Source organism: Artemia franciscana, chromosome 2 (assembly GCF_032884065.1).
Source record: "Artemia franciscana chromosome 2, ASM3288406v1, whole genome shotgun sequence".
Lineage (NCBI taxonomy): Eukaryota > Metazoa > Arthropoda > Branchiopoda > Anostraca > Artemiidae > Artemia > Artemia franciscana.
Genome location: NC_088864.1, coordinates 1,975,337 through 1,993,978, shown reverse-complemented (window position 1 = coordinate 1,993,978; position 18,642 = coordinate 1,975,337). Strand labels below are relative to the sequence as shown.

Sequence of the window (18,642 nt, the reverse complement as noted above, 5' to 3'; positions counted from 1 at the left end):
TTTATATTTAATACCTATTAGTAATACATGGCTCATCTAAATGGTTTTTTGACCGACCATGCCTTATTTTTGGAAAACAGGGACATGTTCTGCAAAAAAAAAAAAAAAAAAAAAAAAAAAAAAAAAAAAAAAAAAAAGAAAAAAAAAAATATCTAAGGTCACAGAGAATGGACACATTGAACGACAAATCTTATGTTGTGCTGTTCTTTTTCAAGTAAACAGGCACCACCACAACAAAGGCTGCTTCCAACAATATGTGGCGAAAATCATCAATATTGGTCTGATCAGGCCCAAAATTTTCATAAAGCGAAGTAAGTTATGGAGTGAAGTAAGTACAAATCTCATATAGAGTGTCGTCTACAAGTTTTGTCTATGATTTACGTCAACATTCATGGCTTTGCATCACAGACACAATAGAAACTTGGCCCACATGTACCCAAAGAATTTTTTGTGTATATTTTTACCCAATTTTAAGAATCTCTTTTATTTGGGCGATGGGTTAGTAACAAAGAGGAAAAAGTTATCATTCTCCTCACCTTCTCCTCCCCCCCCCCCTCGCTGGTGGGTGCCAATGAGTCGGCTATGAAAAATTAATTTGGGCATATATAATTTGCGCAATATATTATAATAATACATATAATACATAATATATATACTACATATATCATATATCAATATAATTAATTACATACATAATATAAAACATATTATATTATATATAATATTATAACAGGCCCAAAGTTTTCATAAAGTGAAGGAAGTCATGGAGTGAAGTAAGCATAAATCTCATATAGAGTATCGTAAGCTCCAATATCAGCGGACTCCACCGGTAATTTTTGACAAAATCAATATAAAAGTAACTCCTCCATGTACACTGGCCACATCGTGAGCCAGACAAACTTTCAGACACTATATAAAGACATCAAAAGCTTGAATAAAAAACACATTTTCGTTCAGAAATTGTGAACGCGTTTCCTTAACTGTGTTTCATTATTAAATAAATTCATTAAAAATAAATTTAAAATATTAAATTTGATTTAATTAAAATTATTTAAATATTAAATAATGTTTTGATTGAATTATTTAAAATGTTAAAATTAAATTAAAGTTAAATTAAAAATGTTAAAATAAATTTAAAAATTAATTTAAATAAATAAATTTCAATAACAAATTTGAATAAATAATATTAAATAAATATTAAATAAATATAGAAAAATGTGTCTCCTTACAACTTTCTCTTGTAGCTTCAAAATAGGGACGCGGTTGTCCTACCGAAACAGTCGTCTTGTTTCATCCAGTATTTTTGTTGGCCTTAGTAAATCTCGTTTTCGATCTTCATTTCTTTAATTTTTATACTTTGTTAGGGCAGGCCAATGTGTTTTTACGAAATAAATCTTATAATAACATATAAACATAGAAGCTTCCAATTTTCTTCAGCAATAAAGATAGCGTTGATTGGCGCGTAGAATGAAAGTTCAACTAAGTGACTTTCCAAATCCAAAACATAGCATCTGATTTAGGACAAAAGTGCGGAAGACTATCTCGGGAAAAAGTATCTATTTAAGAGAACAGTATTTTTCTTAGAAACCATTCTCAAGCTTTCGGAATAGAAATACCTCTGGGCAAATGAGCAAAAAAACTGATCGGGAGGTAGTATTTATTTACACCTCCATGCGATAATTGCCAAGGTTCTTTTGTCAAATTTTGAAAATTCACTTTTTGATACACTGTTTTGGGCTTGGACAACCAAGGAGATAGAAGCAGTAATCACTATTTCCAATAAGTATTTTCAAAAGACCAACCACATTGAATCTAGTTAAGACATGTCTTAACGATTTTAGATCAACTTTCATAATGAATCATAGATGGCAGAACAAAACAAAAACGCAAATAAAGTATTTTAAATCTTTCTCAACTGTTTTAAAAATTGAAATAAAGTAATAAACAGTAAATTTAAATACCTGGCCGCTAATCTCAGCTACGATAGTCACTTCATTTTGGTTCTGTGTCAAGCCTTGATAAGCCATGTTCAAAGCAGCGCGTCTCGTTGTGATAAAAATTTCACCATTAATAGCTTCATGTGCTATGTAATTAATACTAGGATGTATCCAGCAATTGGTTTGACCGTACATTGTTTCTGGACGAAGAGTGGCTGCCACTAAAAATGCTGGTTTTCCTAGAACCCTGTAAAACATTCAGGGTGAGCAGTTGAATCCACAAGTAATTTAGGACATTTGCAAATACGTCCTTTCATTCGCGAATTAAACATAGTTTAAAATTCATCCTACCCAATTTTCTGCCATTTATTTTTTTCAAACGCATTCGATCAGTTTAGTTACTTGTTATTGCATAAAAGTAATTAAGTGAAAGAGATACTGTGTTTATCTTCAGGCAAATTTTTATGCTACCAATCAATTTACAAGTATTAATATATAAAATTTAACAGTAAGTAGTGGAGGGTTTATGGAGGCAGTATCACCCAACATATCTTAGATAGGCCTGGACATGATTCGAAAAACGATCAGAAAGACATTTCTATTCCATCTTATTTTCAAAGTCTGATGACGATACAAAAAAGAATGGGTTGACATATTGCTTAAAAGAAGAATTGAATGTCAACAGTTGCAGCTGAAATTAAACACAGTCTTCTAATTTTTTCTACGCTAGAGTCACATAGACACATCAGGAATTTCGGGGCAAGCAACGTTGCGACATATTGTCAGCGTTAAAAACGCCAAAGTGTTAATCGATAAATTACACGTGCTAAAGCGATAGATTAAGCATGTATAATGTAACGATAGAGTATCATTGGTCGCTTAGCATATGTCCTAATCGACACAGGCCAAACACGACATGATAGGTTCCATCAAATAAATTGTGTAGAATAATTTGCGAGTTTTTACTACGTAGTTAAAAAACCCGTCCACTTAACGTTGAGAGAAAAATCGTAAAATAAGTTAGAAAAATTTTTTAATAATAATAATAAATTTATTTCAACCCTCTTTACATGCATGAAATGCACTTAGAGGAGCACAAAAATACAGAAAAATAAAATAAAAATGGAAACAAATAAACAAAAAAAAACTCAGTTATAAAAAAATAACTAAATAAAATAAAAATAAAAATAAAATAATAATAACTAAATAAAATAATAATAACTAAATAAAATAAAAAAACTCAGTTACAAAAAAATTACTAAATAAAATAAAATAATAAATAAATAAAAATGGAAACAATAAACAACAAAAACTCAGTTACAAAAAAATAACATCTCAACTACTTAGGCAAGACAGTTAAGTGGAAAGTCGACAATATTTTCTCAACGCTTATGGAACCTGTCCACAAGCTGGTCCAATTTAGAAGAAATATCGAACACGCCATATCTACTCGAAATGTGCCGGTTGCCAGTCCAAAGCAGCAACTACAGAAGATATTTACAAAAACGAAATAATAGAGTTTACTTTCAAGTAGTAATGCCCTTTAGCGAAAGGTTACAAAGCAATAGTGTATTTTCTTTCCTTTGGGTACTGATTGATACTTTTATTTCACAAACACTAAGCTCAAAAACAGTTGCAATTTAGTTTTATTTTAGTACAGAATTAAAACAGAAGTCATTAAAACAGTAATTATGATGTTGAAAACTATTCAAGATACAATGCAAACATGAATCGTTAATAAAATCGTCCCTCTTTAAGACCTTTCCGTAATTGGAAAGGAGAAAGCTTGTGGCCGACCAAGGTCAAGTTAACGTTAAAAAGTGCAAAAGGTCAAAGCCAGCGTAAGAAATATATATTTTTAGATTAGAAAGTATTATTATTGTGCAATAATCAATAATAGTCGAAGGATAGCAACGGCGGGAAGAAGTATTAGAAACGAGAGTGAAATTAGGTTCAATCGTTGCTATAGTACTTAAATTCTGGTGTAGCATAAAACTTGTAAATTAATTAGGGAGTTCACAAGGTCTTGTATGCTTTCAACAAACTCGTTGTCTTGGAAGCATGTCAACACAATATCGTATCAGAGCCGATAGATACGCTGATAGAACAACTTGAACAGTATTAATCTATAAAAGACACACTAATATGAGTAAATTTACATCATCACAAAAACTCATTTACGCGCTTCTAAAAAAAAAACTTTGAATTAGCCTTCGTTCTCTGGGATGCCCTTCTGAAAAGGTCATACACTATTACTGCCCACGAGTGACAGGAGAAAAAAAAACCTTTATTGCGAAAGTTGCACATCCTCTCAGATCCCCTTTTGAAATTTTTGGAAAACAAAATAAATCTATTGAAATTTGGATGTTTGGTCAAAATATTAAATCTTTCGCAGCATCAGCCGAATTCCCGCATTTTAACTTCGTAAGTCAACTGATCCCTGACAAAAAGGTCTTATACTAGGATTTCCCAGCCATGGTCGCCTAGAGACTTGAGACCTCAAAGAAGGGTCCGTAAGGTTCTACGAAAGAGTGGGAGCTGCGATGAAACCATGTAAACTATGATGAAACAAAATACAGAGATATTGTCAGATACCAAAACAAAAGAGCATAGCTCAGATGAGGTAAAAAGAGAAACTTTTCTTCTCTCCATTTGGTACCTTGACAAGAGCATATTTACTGCATGTAAGGTAGGGGAGATATGGGAAAACTAGGATATCATTAGCAAGATCGAGCACCTCGAGCTCAAAGACTACCAAACGTTACTTTTTTCATGCCAAATCATTTAATTATATACTGTAATTCATACACATAATTTCTAATTTCATTACTTCGAAAAAATAATTATTCTCTTATAATATTTTGAACAATTGATATATGCCCCTTCATTTAGGGGTAAGAAAAGATGTACATCGTGCAGGGATTCGCTGAGACACAGCACTTATAATAAAAGAGTGAGAAGCACTACACCACATATAACCATAGGTAAGATGGTTCTCAACCATTAAGTCTGATTAGTCTTAATAGTTACTATGGAGACTAAGAGGGTATACAACCTATGTCATTATTCACTTGAAAAAAAAATCGTGCAATTCGCGTCTGAATTCATTATTATTAATTTAACGTGGTGGACGTCATAAAAGAAATAAGTAATTAAAAAAAAAATCATGAGTGCAGAGTGAGATCCAAGTGGTAAAAATATTTTCTTGAAAATAAACCTATTTAAGCTTATATTCAAACAAGCCTACGCAACTAGAAAGAGCCTTTGGATTTCAATAAAAAGGAGGTAACCTTTTCTCCGGTATTTACAAGACTAAGCACTTTCTTTTCTAACACTGTGTAAAACTCGTCGTCACGACTCTTTAAATATTTTCAGTCGAACCAAAAATGATTCCCTTTCATGTTTTTCTTGATGAAGATAAGTTGGATTTTATTCAATGATAATCGAGCGTGCGATAAATGAACTTTTTATACTCTCAGTCAGGTCGAAAAGTATATGAAATATGGAAGGAAACATGGTATTTATAACATCATTTCCAAATACAAAAGAAAAAAGTAAAGCAGAAACAAAAAAAGGAGGAGAAATAGATAGAAACAAAATTTTCTTACCGGTCAACAAATGCCCGAAAAAACCTGGTGACAGATAACTTAAAATGAATCTACCCGTCACCAACTATAAAGGCCTTAATCTGTCCCTTAGGTGTTAACCCCAAGGGAGTAAAAACTTATATTAAAATAATAATAGCAAAAACAATAGTCATAGACATAAAGCTAAAAAAACAATAGGCAGCAACGAATCTTTACATTTTTTTTTTAGTTTAGTGTTCTTACCAGCAAAATCTCCGAGCCAAATCAGGCAGATAGCACTGTGTTCCCTACGATATGACTCATAGTCAAGGAATAAAAATCTGGCCTGACTGGCGGAGTTACACAAAGTTGGATAGTTACTGATTTACGGAAATCACAATTAAATTAATTAAAGAGAAAATATGACAGATGCACATAAAATATACAAATTGTTATAAATCAACTTGTTGTCTAGATTGCTTCATTGCAGTTCAGAAAATAGGATGAGCTTATAAGGGGTCAGGTCAGGGCCGTTGGGCAGGCAAGGTGATACTTGACTTAGTATGACGCACCAGTAATTCCATATGGACCTTTACTTTTTTCAGAGAGAAGTATCTAGCTTCTTGAGACAAGATATATACAGTGTAAAAAATAACAATAACAAAATAACTAATTAAAACAAAACGACTGTGTAGCATAGCTAATTTATCGGCTAGGTCACAAAAATATATTAAAATATAGTACAGCCTACTAAATTACTAAATCTTCAGAAAACAGAAAAAAAATGTGCTTCAGTCTTAAGCTTTTCTTAATACCACCTTAACAACGATCTCATTGTCCCATTAATTTTTCTTAGTACGTTTTATGTCCTATTTTACACAAAATATGGATCTTCAATTAGAATTGTGGTTACCCACATTTTGTATGCGATAATTGAAAAGAAAATTAAAATTGGAGTTGGAATATTCTAAAAAGTAAATTTCCAATTTTTAAGGATTTCTTTTTAATGAAATGGACTATGCTAGATTCAGAAATGTACGTATTCATGTTTTTTGTGCAACCATCGTAGAATTCTTAGTATTTCAGGTAAGAATTTCCAAAAATCATAGAGTCAAACTGTTGAATTTAATAAAGTCCGATTATGCTTAAGCACACAAAATTGTACTAGAAAACTCTTAAACGATTAAACTTCAACCGAAAGAAGTGTCAAAAAGACCCAAACTCAGCCGAGAACTAACTTTCATATGGACCTTTACTTTTTCAATGACAAGCATCCAGCTCCTTGAGACAAGACATATTAAGAATTAAAAAAATAATTGGTAAAAAAAAAATAATTGGTAAAAAAAATGTGTAGCCTCGCTAATTTGTCGGCTAGGTTGCAAAAATATATTCAAATACAGCATAATACTACAGAAATTCGTTAAGAGAAAGGTGGAAAATTACTAAGGAAAAACATTTTCAAATTTGAAGTTTATTTATAGGCCAAGAGCTCGTGGCAATCCAAAAAATTAAATCACCAATTAGTCTTTTTTTTTCAGTTCCGATCACAATTACGATTCAGTTATGACAACAAGGATCGCTTACAGATTTCACCTGTCAGAACAAAAGGATAGGACAATCCATTGATTTGGAACTTTTGTTATACAATACTCAATTTTTTTAAATCATTTTGTCCTGCTTAGTGCACGCCTGGTGGGAGAATGTTAGGGTCTTTATCATTTTGCATCGGACCCTTATGAAACTTAATAATAATATCGTTTCTACAAGAGCAGAGTGGCATTTGGTTAGCCGTTTATGAAATGCCTCCTTAATTTCTGATTTCACGTAGCTCACGCAGTTTTCTGTAATGGATTTTACTACAGAAATAAATATTTTCGGAACTTCTTCCAGCTTGTCTTGCAAGTGCCCGCTGATCTCAACAAAAGTCACAAACAGAATATACATATTCCAGTACCGGATAGAACATACTTGGAAAGTGATTTTAAGACAGATCCTGAAACAGCCATGTAAGAAGAGCTAAGAGCTCATATGGCACTTGTGACGAGGCAAGAAGAGCTAAGAGCCAAGAGATCATATGGTATGAGCTCTAACAAAATTCTAAGAATCAATAGATTGATTTAAAAGGAAAATCAGAGGCTTAATGCCGGTCGGGATTTAAAATAAGAGCTCTAAGTCACAATGTCATTCTAAATATCAAAATTCATTACCTAATTTTTTTCTAATTTTTCCTCTCCCTTTAGCCCCCCAGATGGTCGAATCTGGGATAACTACTTTATCAAGTCAATTTGTGCAGCTCCCTGTCACGCCTACCAATTTTCATCGTCAAGGCACGTGCCGAAGCACCAAACTCGCCAAAGCACTGAACCCCTCCCCCTAACCCCCCCAAAGAGAGTGAATCCAGTACGGTTACGTCAATCACGTATCTAAAACATTTGCTTATAATATTCACCAAGCTTTATCCCGATTCCTCCACTCTAAGCGTTTTCAAAGATTTCCGATTTCCCCCTCCAACTCCCCCCAATGTCAACAGATCTGGTCGGGATTTGAAATAAGAGCTCTGAGACATGGAATCCTTCTAAATATCAAATTTCATTAAGATCCGGTCACCCGTTCTTAAGTTAAAAATACATCAATTTTTCTAATTTTTCCAAATTAACGCCCCCCAGCTCCTCCAAAGAGAACGGATCGTTCTAATTATGGAAATCACGTATCTAGAGCTAGTGCTTATTCTTCCCATCAAGTTTCATCCTGATCTCTCCACTCTAAGCGTTTTCCAAGATTTCTGTTTCCCTCCTCAAACCCCCTATGTCCCCGGATCCAATTCGAGTCGAAAATGGAGCATCTGAGACATAAGATCCTTCTATATATCAAGTTTCATTAAGATCCGATCACCTATTATTAAGATAAAAATACCCCAATTTTCACGTTTTCCAAGAATTCCGGTTCCCCCTCCAACTCCCTCCAATGTCACAGGATCTGGTCGGAATTTATAATAAGAGCTTAAAAGCACAAGATTCTTCTAAATATCAGATTTCATTAAGATCTGGTCACCCGTTCGTAAGTTACAAATACCTCGTTTTTCCGAATTAACCCCCCCCCAACTCCGCCAAAGAGAGCAGATCCGGTTCGGTTATGTCAGTCACGTATCTTAGACTTGTTTTTATTCTTCCCATCCAGTTTCATCCTGACTCTTCGCTTTAAGTGTTTTCTAAGATTTCCGGTCCCCCCCCCAACTGCCCCCCCCCCCAATGACGCTGGATCCAGTTGAGATTTAAAATAAGAGATCTGAGTTACGAGGTCCTTCTAAACATGAAGTTTCACGAACATCCGATCACTCCTTCGTAAGTTAAAAACACGTCATTTTTTTTAATTTTTCAGAATTAAGCTTCCCCCTCAAATAGAGCTGATCCGTTCCAATTATGTCAATCACGTATCTAAGACTTGTGCTTATTTTTTTCACCACGTTTCATCCCGATCCCTCCACTCTAAGCGTTTCCATGATTTTGGGTTCTCCTCCAAACTCCCCTCAATGTCACCAGATCCGATCGGGACTTAAAATAAGAGCTTTGAGACACGATATCCTTCTAAATATCAAATTTCATTGAGATCCGATCACCCGTTAGTAAGTTAAAAATACCTTATTTTTTCTAATTTTTCAGAATTAACCCTCCCCCCAACTACCCCAAAGAGAGCGGATCTGTTCCAGTTATGTCAATCATGTATCTAGGACTTGTGCTTATTTTTCCCACAAAGTTTCATCCCGATCCCTCCACTCTAAGTGTTTTCCAAGATTTTAGGTTTTCCCCTCCCAACTCCCCCCCCCCAGAATGTCACCAGATCCGGTCGGGATTGAAAATAAGAGCTCTGAGACACGATATCCTTCCAAACATTAAATTTCATTAAGATCTGATAAACCGTTCGTAAGTTAAAAATATTTCATTTTTCTATTTTTCCGAACTAACCGGCCCCCCACTCGCCCCCCTCCCCAGATGGTCAAATCGGAAAAACGACTATTTCTAACCGGTCCCTGATACGCCTGCCAAATTTCATCGTCCTAAAGTAGTTGGAAGTGCCTAAAGTAGCAAAACCGGGACCGACCGACAGACAGACAGACAGACCGACAGACCGACAGAATTTGCGATTGCTATATGTCACTTGGTTAATACCAAGTGCCATAAAAAGAAAGTATGTCAGTAGTGCAACCGACGGTGCCGTTTCATGGCACTTCAGCCAGGAAGTACAATGGTAGGAGGGGGGTGAGCCATCCTGCGCTTTCGCACATTCCTGCTTACCTCCCCTAGATTCCTCCAGGTACCCATTTAGAGTTGGGTCGACTCTGTCTGAGCTTGTAGAGTCACATCACCGACCTCCGTCCCAAACTAAATACCGGGCTACGCCGGGAATCGAACCTGTGTCCCTTGGAAGGATTCCCAACCAAGCTATAAATCATATACATAGCATTTGTACCACAAATGACTTGACCACAAATACAACATGGATATTGAACGTGCCGGCAATACTAAGAGTTACACCTTAAACCTCTGCACAGCTAGTTGTAGAGAAGACTGGAACAAGATCTTCAAGTTTCTTTTAAGGGTATAATTCCATAGAACTTCTCCTATCGTGATATTACGTTGTTAGTCAATGGTATGGTATGAATCTTGAAATGAATGAAGTAGTTCACCAGAATGCAGGGTGGTGAAAACCCCCTTTTATAGAAAGGTTGAGCATAAAGGAAAGGGGTAACTAGAGAAGACTTTCCCAGCTCGAGGTCAAAGAAACCTTCGGCTGTACTCAGAAGACTTTTTTGCAGAAAATTAAATAATAAAAAAACAAGTTTTTTTAACTGAAATATGAAAGAGGATGTTCCCTCCTCAACACTCCACTCTTTGCACTAAAGTTTGACTCTTTCTCTCAAATCTACTTTTTAAAACAGTGAAAAACTTTAGCGTAAAGAGCGGGGCGTTGAGGAGGGAACATCCCCTTTCATATACGGAGTAATTTCTGTTCGTTTTAAGTTTTAATATCGCTCCTTACTTTCAGTTAGAAAAAAACTTTTTTTTATTTAATTTCTGAACGTTTTTGAATTAATGCATGTTTTGATTTTGGCTCTCCGCACATGAATAATTAGAACGAAATTTGCATTTTTTTTTTTTTTTTTTTTTTTTTTTTTTTTTTTTTTTTTTTTTTTTTTTGGCTAAATAGATTTTTCTTGGTTTTCATTGGACAGTCTTGAGAAAAAAGGAGTGGAGGAGGAGGCTTAGCTGCCCTTCAATCTTTTGCTTACTTAAAAAGGCAACTAAAAGTTTTAATTTCTTACAGACGTTTTTATTAATAAAAAAATATACGTAACTTCCGAATTAAATTACGTAACGAACTTCTATATTCGTATATTTTTTATTACGTATGAGCAGGTTTGCCCCCTCTTTAATACCTTGCTCTTTACACTAAAACTTAAATTGTGTCCCAATTCTTTAAGAATGACCCCTGAATCACAAAGGCCGTAGAAGAAATAGTTGAAATTACTAAAAACACTTTAGCGTAAAGAGCAGGTATTTAGGAGGAGGTGAACCCCTCATATGCGTAATAATTTCCGTTCGTTTTGTTTTAATGCTGTTCCTTACTTTCAGCTGAAAAAACTTTTTCATAATTATCTTTTCTTTGTTTTTTCTTTTAAATAATATTAGAAAATCCTGCGCCCCCTTCACGGAAATTCTCTCTTCCCATGACAAATTCCTTCATGGAAAGATCCTCCCATGTAACCCCTCCCCTCAACCCCCTCCCTATCCAAGAAAAAATTCCCCTGAAAACGCCTGTACACTTCCCAATAAACTTATATATTTTAAAGCAGCATAAAAATCCTATTGTTTTGACGTATCCATTAGTACAAAATCCCATTTTTTAGAGTTTCGTTTACTATTGAGCCGGGTCGCTCCTTACTACAGTTCGTTACCACGAACTGTTTGAGAGGGGCACTCGGCATCTCCGACAACCTTGTTTCACTTCGTTACTATTGTTACCAAGGCTATTTCTTAGAGTTTTGGTTACTACTGAGCCGCAACGTTCCTTACTTACAGTTCGTTACTACGAACTGTTTGATATTTCCTACTTTCTTATTCAATAATTAGGGATGCCTAGAAAAGGGGAAGAAATTTGGCGAAATATTACATTATAATCGCTTTTTAAATGCACCTTATCCAAAGGAAAATTTAATGCACAAGCGGTTAAACAGTACTGCAGTAAATTTAAAAAGGACTAAGTTTAGTACATGATCGTTGACGGTTGGCACATATTTGAAGCTAAAAGTGTAAATTAATCATGTAAATTAATCAATTAAGTTTAACTAAATATTTAATTCAGCAATCGTAACCCGGTCTACACTGCAGGTGGGTATAAGTGATTAATTGTATGGTTCATTACACAGGGTTAATCATTAATTATATATGGTTAATTATACAGTTAATTATACTTATTGATCATACAGGGAACTAGATTAATTAGACTCAACCAAGAGAATCACAAACGAATTAAGACCTTTCTTCTAGAACTTAATATCTTTAGAAATGACATCTCCAAGTTAGGAGTGCCATCTCCAAATATTAAAAAATTATCGAGCTTGGTGCATCGACTGTTGAGGAAACAGAAAAGGGGTCTATAGTGTTCAAATTTACCCTTGCTAAACAAAGCCCAGAGCAATGACATGCTTTGTAAAACTAGGAGATCAACAGGAACATCCCCTTACTAAAAATACGGATCAGAAATCTCCCCTTCTCCATAGTTCATGACTAATACTAGTAAATATAAAAACATAAATAAGATAGCAAAATATTTTCTTCTCTTTTTTTGAAAGAATGGGTCAGCTATGGTAGCAGAGTAGCTAATCTGCTTTTCTTTAGTCTACGTGGCTTTTGTTGATTTTATCTGATTTATTCATTTCCCAAAGTATAGATGGACACGGACATTTTGGAAGAGGGAAGTATAAGAAGATTTACTTCGGGGCTGAGAGTCAAATACCAAAAAGATGCATTTTTTGGAACTTTGTTAACCGTGGAAGTAATTAACAGTTTGAGTTTGGGATGTTTGAACAGTTTGGGATGTTCGAATCTGAAACCTTATAAAGTATTTGCTGCTAAAGGGTCAACATCTGTCGTAAATTAACCGCTTTACAGACGCTCGATAACCGTCTCCTTTTTATATTTACTTCATAAACGCAAAACGGTAATTGTTAAATATCCCAAAAACACTCAAGAAATTCAATCGTGTGATCTGCAAAAAACCGTTTTGTCTTCCGCATTTGGTTATAATTAGCTTAGTCTCAGTGAGAAAAACTACGATGCAGGTATATTTTAATTAAATATTTAAGATATACAGGTTAGGCTAGGTTTTTAACATAATGCGTTCTGTCGGGGCTGCTCTACATATTTTTCTTCTGTAGTTTCCATAATTTTGTTTTTGGTATATTTCATTAGAAAAAACCTAACTAATCATTTCGATTAAACTTAAGTTAAGCGCTCACTTGTAACTTGTATATGGAGCTATGTAATTCCAAGGCAAATGTCAAATCTGAAACGAAGTTCAAGTTTTCACCCATCAAACACCAAATCATAACGTTGAAGGCAAATTTTACGGAGTTCATCATTGCTGACTCGATTACGGAGCTCAATGCCAATGATTCTCCTTAGACATGAATTGTCGAATACGTTGAGGGCTAATATGTCAGATGCTTTCAGAGCCCATGTCTCACAGCTAGACCGAGCAAGGGCCTGATATATCCCTGTTCTTGTCTTCAATAGGGCTTTTTTCTGGTTCCATAGGTATGTAGATACTTTGGAAGAAATAGGAAATAATTCTAAATGTCCGCAATTGATTAATTGGTAATAATTCTAGAAACATCAATCTAGAATTGACAAACTCGTATATGTACTTCTTTTGTATGGAATTTTAGGTTCTCATCGAATTTTCTTATACTCTGTATATATGTAAGGCTCTGGTCCAGAAGTAGACAGAAATAAGCATAGATGTAATCTGAATCTTGGGTGGGCGAGGGTAGAGGTCCAATCGTGTTTTCACGTATGCGAGAATAAATTGCCATATCTCAACTAAACTTGAAAGTGAGTAAAGTAAACTTGTATTAGTGAGTAAGAACTAATATCTTAATTGTGTTTTGAGGTATCCGGAGATGATCCATGCCGTTATAAAGATTTGGAGGAGGAGGGGAAGGGGGAATATTCATGAATTCTCTTCATCAGGATATCTGTTAGAAGACATTGTCGGGTCTGAACCAAACTTGGTAGAAAATAAGAGCTAGTGTCCTAGCATATTTTTTAGGGGGATCACGACTTGACCTCTATGGAGGATCGAAGGGTCTTTCTAGGTTCTTGTCATCGACTTTTTAATAGAAAAGTATGTTGGGTTACAACAAAATTCGGCGGAGATCAAGAGTAAGTGTCGTGATTGTGGGTTAGGAAGGAGAGAGGTCTCTCTAAGGTTTTGTTATGAGAATATCTAACAAATTGTCTGTCAGGTTTCCACTAAGTTTTTTGGGAAGTAAGAGCAATCGTCACAGTGTAACCTTCTGGGTTTTCGAATACAATATATGTCTTATGGAGGGCAGGAGTCTTTAAATTTATGTTATTAGAATGTCCATCAGAAAAGATGCGTTTTGTGCCAATTTTTGTGGAAAAGGTCTTAAAGTCTTCTCATCGCGAGATTTGGCTGGACTGTTTGTTAAATCTTAACCAAAACCTGTTGTGAAGTAAGATTAAGTCTCTTAGATACTTGCATGCTAGGAAATATTGAGGTTCCTCGACTTGCTTCTAGTAGGTCTCCTTTATCTCTTGTTTATAGAGTTTTTATCCAAGCTTTGGAACAAACTTAGTAAAGATATTAAGGATAATGGTAATTTTAACCAGTTTAAATCTGATTTACTTGTGGAGTTGCTCGGTAGGTATGCTTTCGAAATAGATTAATTATATATTCAGTGGGTCATTTTTCTGCATTTTTTATGTGTTGTTTTGGGGTTTTATTATGTAGTGTTTCGTTGTTTATTTTTCATGTTCGTTTCGGTAAATGGTCTCATGCTCCATACTCTTTTCATTTTTTTTATTTTAGCACATCCTCGCAAGCTCCATAGGGATCATAGGCATGATCCACAGGGATCATCTCTGGACACCCCAAAACACAATCAAGATATGAGTTCTTACTCACTTACAAGTTTAGTTGAGATATGGCAATTTATTCTCGCATACGTGAAAACACGATTGGACCTCTACCCTCGCCCACCCAAGATTCAGATTACATCTATGCTTATTTCTGTCTACTTCTGGACCAGAGCCTTACATATATACAGAGTATAAGAAAATTCGATGAGAACCTAAAATTCCATACAAAAGAAGTACATATAAGAGTTTGTCAATTCTAGATTGATGTTTCTAGAATTATTACCAATTAATCAATTGCGGACATTTAGAATTATTTCCTATTGTTTCCAAAGTATCTACATACCTATGGAACTAGAAAAAAGCCCTATTGAAGACAAGAACAAGGATATATCATACCCTTGTTCGGTCTATACGGCTGTGAGACATGGGCTCTGAAAGCATCTGACATACAAGCCCTCAACGTATTCGACAGTACATGTCTAAGGAGAATCATCGTCATCAAACTCCGTGATCGAGTCAGCATTGATGAACTCCGCAAAATTTGTCATCAACGTTATGATTTGGTGACTGTAGTCAAACAAAGAGGACTCCGATAGTTCCGGTCATGCACTCCAGCGCAAACCACCCACCTTCGTCAATAAAGCCCTCAGGTGTACGCCTCTTCCGGGATGGAAAAAGCGACAGAGAAGATAAAAGAAAACTTGGCTCGCCTGCATCAAGGCAGACCTAGACCCACTCGGTGGCTTCAAGAAGTATCGATGAAGGTGGGATAAGAACTGGCTCGCATTGACAGGTCCACTCACGAGCGACCAAGACTATTTGGCTTCCCACAATGAAGAAGCTACTGGACACCAGGAAGAGCTGAGATGCTTGAGTCCTGCTACAAGCACAAGTAAGTAAGTACAAGCAAGTATAAAAGGTATATACACAGAAGACACGTATAGAATTATCTTGTAGATAGAGATTCCATCTCGAGTTATCTCCAGGAAGATTCAATTAAGAAGGCTACAAAAAAAATATTTTCCTTGAAAATTACTGGAAAGTTCACAACCTTCAGCAGGACTGCTCTCATTTGTTTCACAATTTCGATACGAGAAATATTTTTCGAATAACCATCTTCTCAACACTACCCAGCAACTCATCAAAGACAAAGCGCGAAAGCAGTAGCGTTGCTCTGCAACCTGATAAATATAATTAAGCCTGTAACCTTTATGGCAATAATGGAAATTCTTCATGCTGATGTCACATTTTTTTGACAAATTTGTAGGCAAGTATATAGGTAATTCTCTATTTATTAAATTGACATACTGGACGTTAATGATAAAAATCTAGTGCTAATGTATCACTTAATCGTCAAGTGGTTGGACACTTCTAATAGTACTGTCCACTTATTTTTGGCGGACTACTGAAAAGCGTTTGACCTTGTCAAACATATGACCGCATTAGCGAATCTGAAAGAAATGGGAGCTAAAAACCAAACTCTGCTCTGACTGGGCAGAACTAATCTGCGGCTGCCCTCAAGGAACGAAATTAGATAAGATAGATAAGATGTTTATTTCAAAAAGATCACTATCACAAGCCCTCAAAGGGCCGAATTCGGGCTTCGGAGTCGACTAACAAAGCAAAAAACACTAATAATAATGAATAATCAAATTATCAGTCAAACAAAAAAAAAATCGGTCAAACTAAACTTGAACAAATACAGGTCAGAAAAAAGGGAAGGGAACAAAAAAATCTAATAATACAGAAAAGAACAAGAAATAAACATATATATCTATAAATTAAAAGGGACACTAAAAAAGTCCAAAAACTCACAACAAAAAAGAACGAAGCATAAAACACACGAAAAACATATGAATTAAAAGGGAAACTAGACCAAAACAGCGGGGGCAAGCAAATTAGTGCAACGACCTAAAGCACCTCATATGAAAAAAAAGGGGGGGGGAGAAACTAGTTGGCTATTTTATTCATTTTTTCTGTGATGAAGGGGACAAAGGTTTTTTCATATCTGGAAGTAATGCAGCGAATGGGGGACGAAACTGGGATAGGCTCAGAAACAGCTCGAGGCTGTCGTAACCTGGATGGTGAGTGACGTTTGGGGAAAATACTTGCCGTCCGAGGGTTCATTATTGCATTTTTTGAAAAACGGAGGCACAAGGACGACCTCCTTCGCTCAAGAGTTTCCAAACTAGCTTTTTTTAGGAGCAGAGATTAAGGCACCTTGCCTTCTTTGAAAATTATTCGCAAGGCTCTTTTTTGGATTGACTCAATTTTGTCTGATTCTTTACGAGAGATGCCAGGGTGCCAAACTGGACAAGCATATTCAAGATGCGGGCGAAAAAAAGACGTGTAAAACCTTAAGGAGTGAGAAGGAGGGTTGCTATATTTATTTAGGAGCTTAAGGAGGGCGATAGACGCATTAGCTTTATGGATGATATCTTTAACGTTGATACCCCACTTTAAATTTGAAGAAATTGTGACTCCAAGTAATTTAATCGAAGACGCATAAATTTCAGGAGGGACAGGATTAAGAAAACAGGGCGAGGGTTTGAGGAAACAAATCGGCATTATCATGGACTTAGAGGGGTTTACTGTCAAATCTAGGTCCAAATTCCAATTTCGTTGAGGATGCTCATAGGGACGTTTATTAAATTTCTGAAGCAACTTTCAACAATCGTTAAGTCATCAACAAATTTCCAACGGTCAGGAACTTCCTTCACGAGGCTGTTAATCATGACTAAAAAAAAGAGGGGGCCTAGGAGAGTTCCTTGGGGTATGCCATTGTAGATAGGGAGAGGATTTGAGCAATGGTTCTGGTATTTAACCACCTGCGATCTATTTGTTAAAAAGGAGGCAACCAATTTTACCAGTAAGGGATCGATATCAAACTCGCTTTCTAGTTTCTCAATTAAAATATTATGGTTAACAAGGTCAAAGGCTTTCTAAAGGTCAACGGAAATTAAGTTTAGCCAGGAATTAGGCTTTTCGGGGATTTTCCCGATGTGGTCAATAAGAGAAACGAGGTAGTGGGAAGTAGAAGTTGATTTTAGGTTTCCGAATTGCTTCAGGTCAGTAAGAGGTAGAATTTTTTCCTTTTTAAAGATGTGTCGTTAACACTGGATTTCAACAATAAATTATCTTCGGTTGAAGCGAGGTCAGCATGATTAGTTTGCGTAACCTTTTTAATCCCTTGAGAAAATTCTGACGAAGGAAGTACACTAGCACCTGCTTGATGAACCGAAGAATTTTGGTAATGAATATTTGGAGCGGAAGTATCAGCTAAATGAGGAATTCTGGGCGGTGAAGGGGAATTTAAAGTATGTATAGCTTCAACAATTGCGAGCTGAAAACCGACTTTTAACAATTTGATTTCTTTGTCCTTGAAGAGATCACTATTCTGGCGCTCGTAAAAATCAGACAAGCTAGCATAAAGAAATTTGAGATTAATAATCCGTTTCTTGAGATTGACGATTTCTGCATCTTTTTTTAGGCAATCTTCACAGGTATGGGGCTCAAACACACTAGCCTTTTTTGCATTGCACGTCAATTCATCTTTACTGGAGCAAGAAATTAGTGGAGTAATTTGGGGTTGATGGTAGGTGGTAATTTTTGCAGAATCAATCGATCCAGGGGAACTATTTTTATCATTATTCGAAACACGAGGTATGGATGGGGAATTAACCATACCAATTGGAACGATCACTTCTAGTTGATTATCATTGGAATTAGTTGAATTTTCTTCAATAGGAATAAGGAGGGATTTTTTAACCTCGGGTGGTTGGATCACTTCAGGTTGGTTATCGTTGGTAATAATCTCGTCATTTACGACCATTGTTGATCGGCACCGTACGCATAACCATTTAGGGTTTTTTAGGCGACTACTTTTTGTGATGCCAGCACGAGCTGGATGCAACCATGCATTGCACTTGGAACACTGGAATGACCCAGTTCCACATTTTCAGTAGCATTCATTACAAG

General features: G+C 35.7%; 1 protein-coding gene across 4 annotated transcripts in view; it reads right to left on the bottom strand.

Annotated features, from left to right (window-relative positions):
- LOC136035803 (leucine--tRNA ligase, cytoplasmic-like) overlaps positions 1 to 18,642 on the bottom strand; it is a 217,657-nt gene that overhangs the window by 153,484 nt on the left and 45,531 nt on the right. For all 4 annotated transcript variants that reach the window (XM_065717779.1, XM_065717775.1, XM_065717786.1 and 1 more), the window contains exon 6: positions 1,962 to 2,184. In XM_065717779.1, the coding sequence (XP_065573851.1) occupies positions 1,962 to 2,184 (223 nt within the window). The remainder of the gene's footprint in view (positions 1 to 1,961; positions 2,185 to 18,642) is intronic.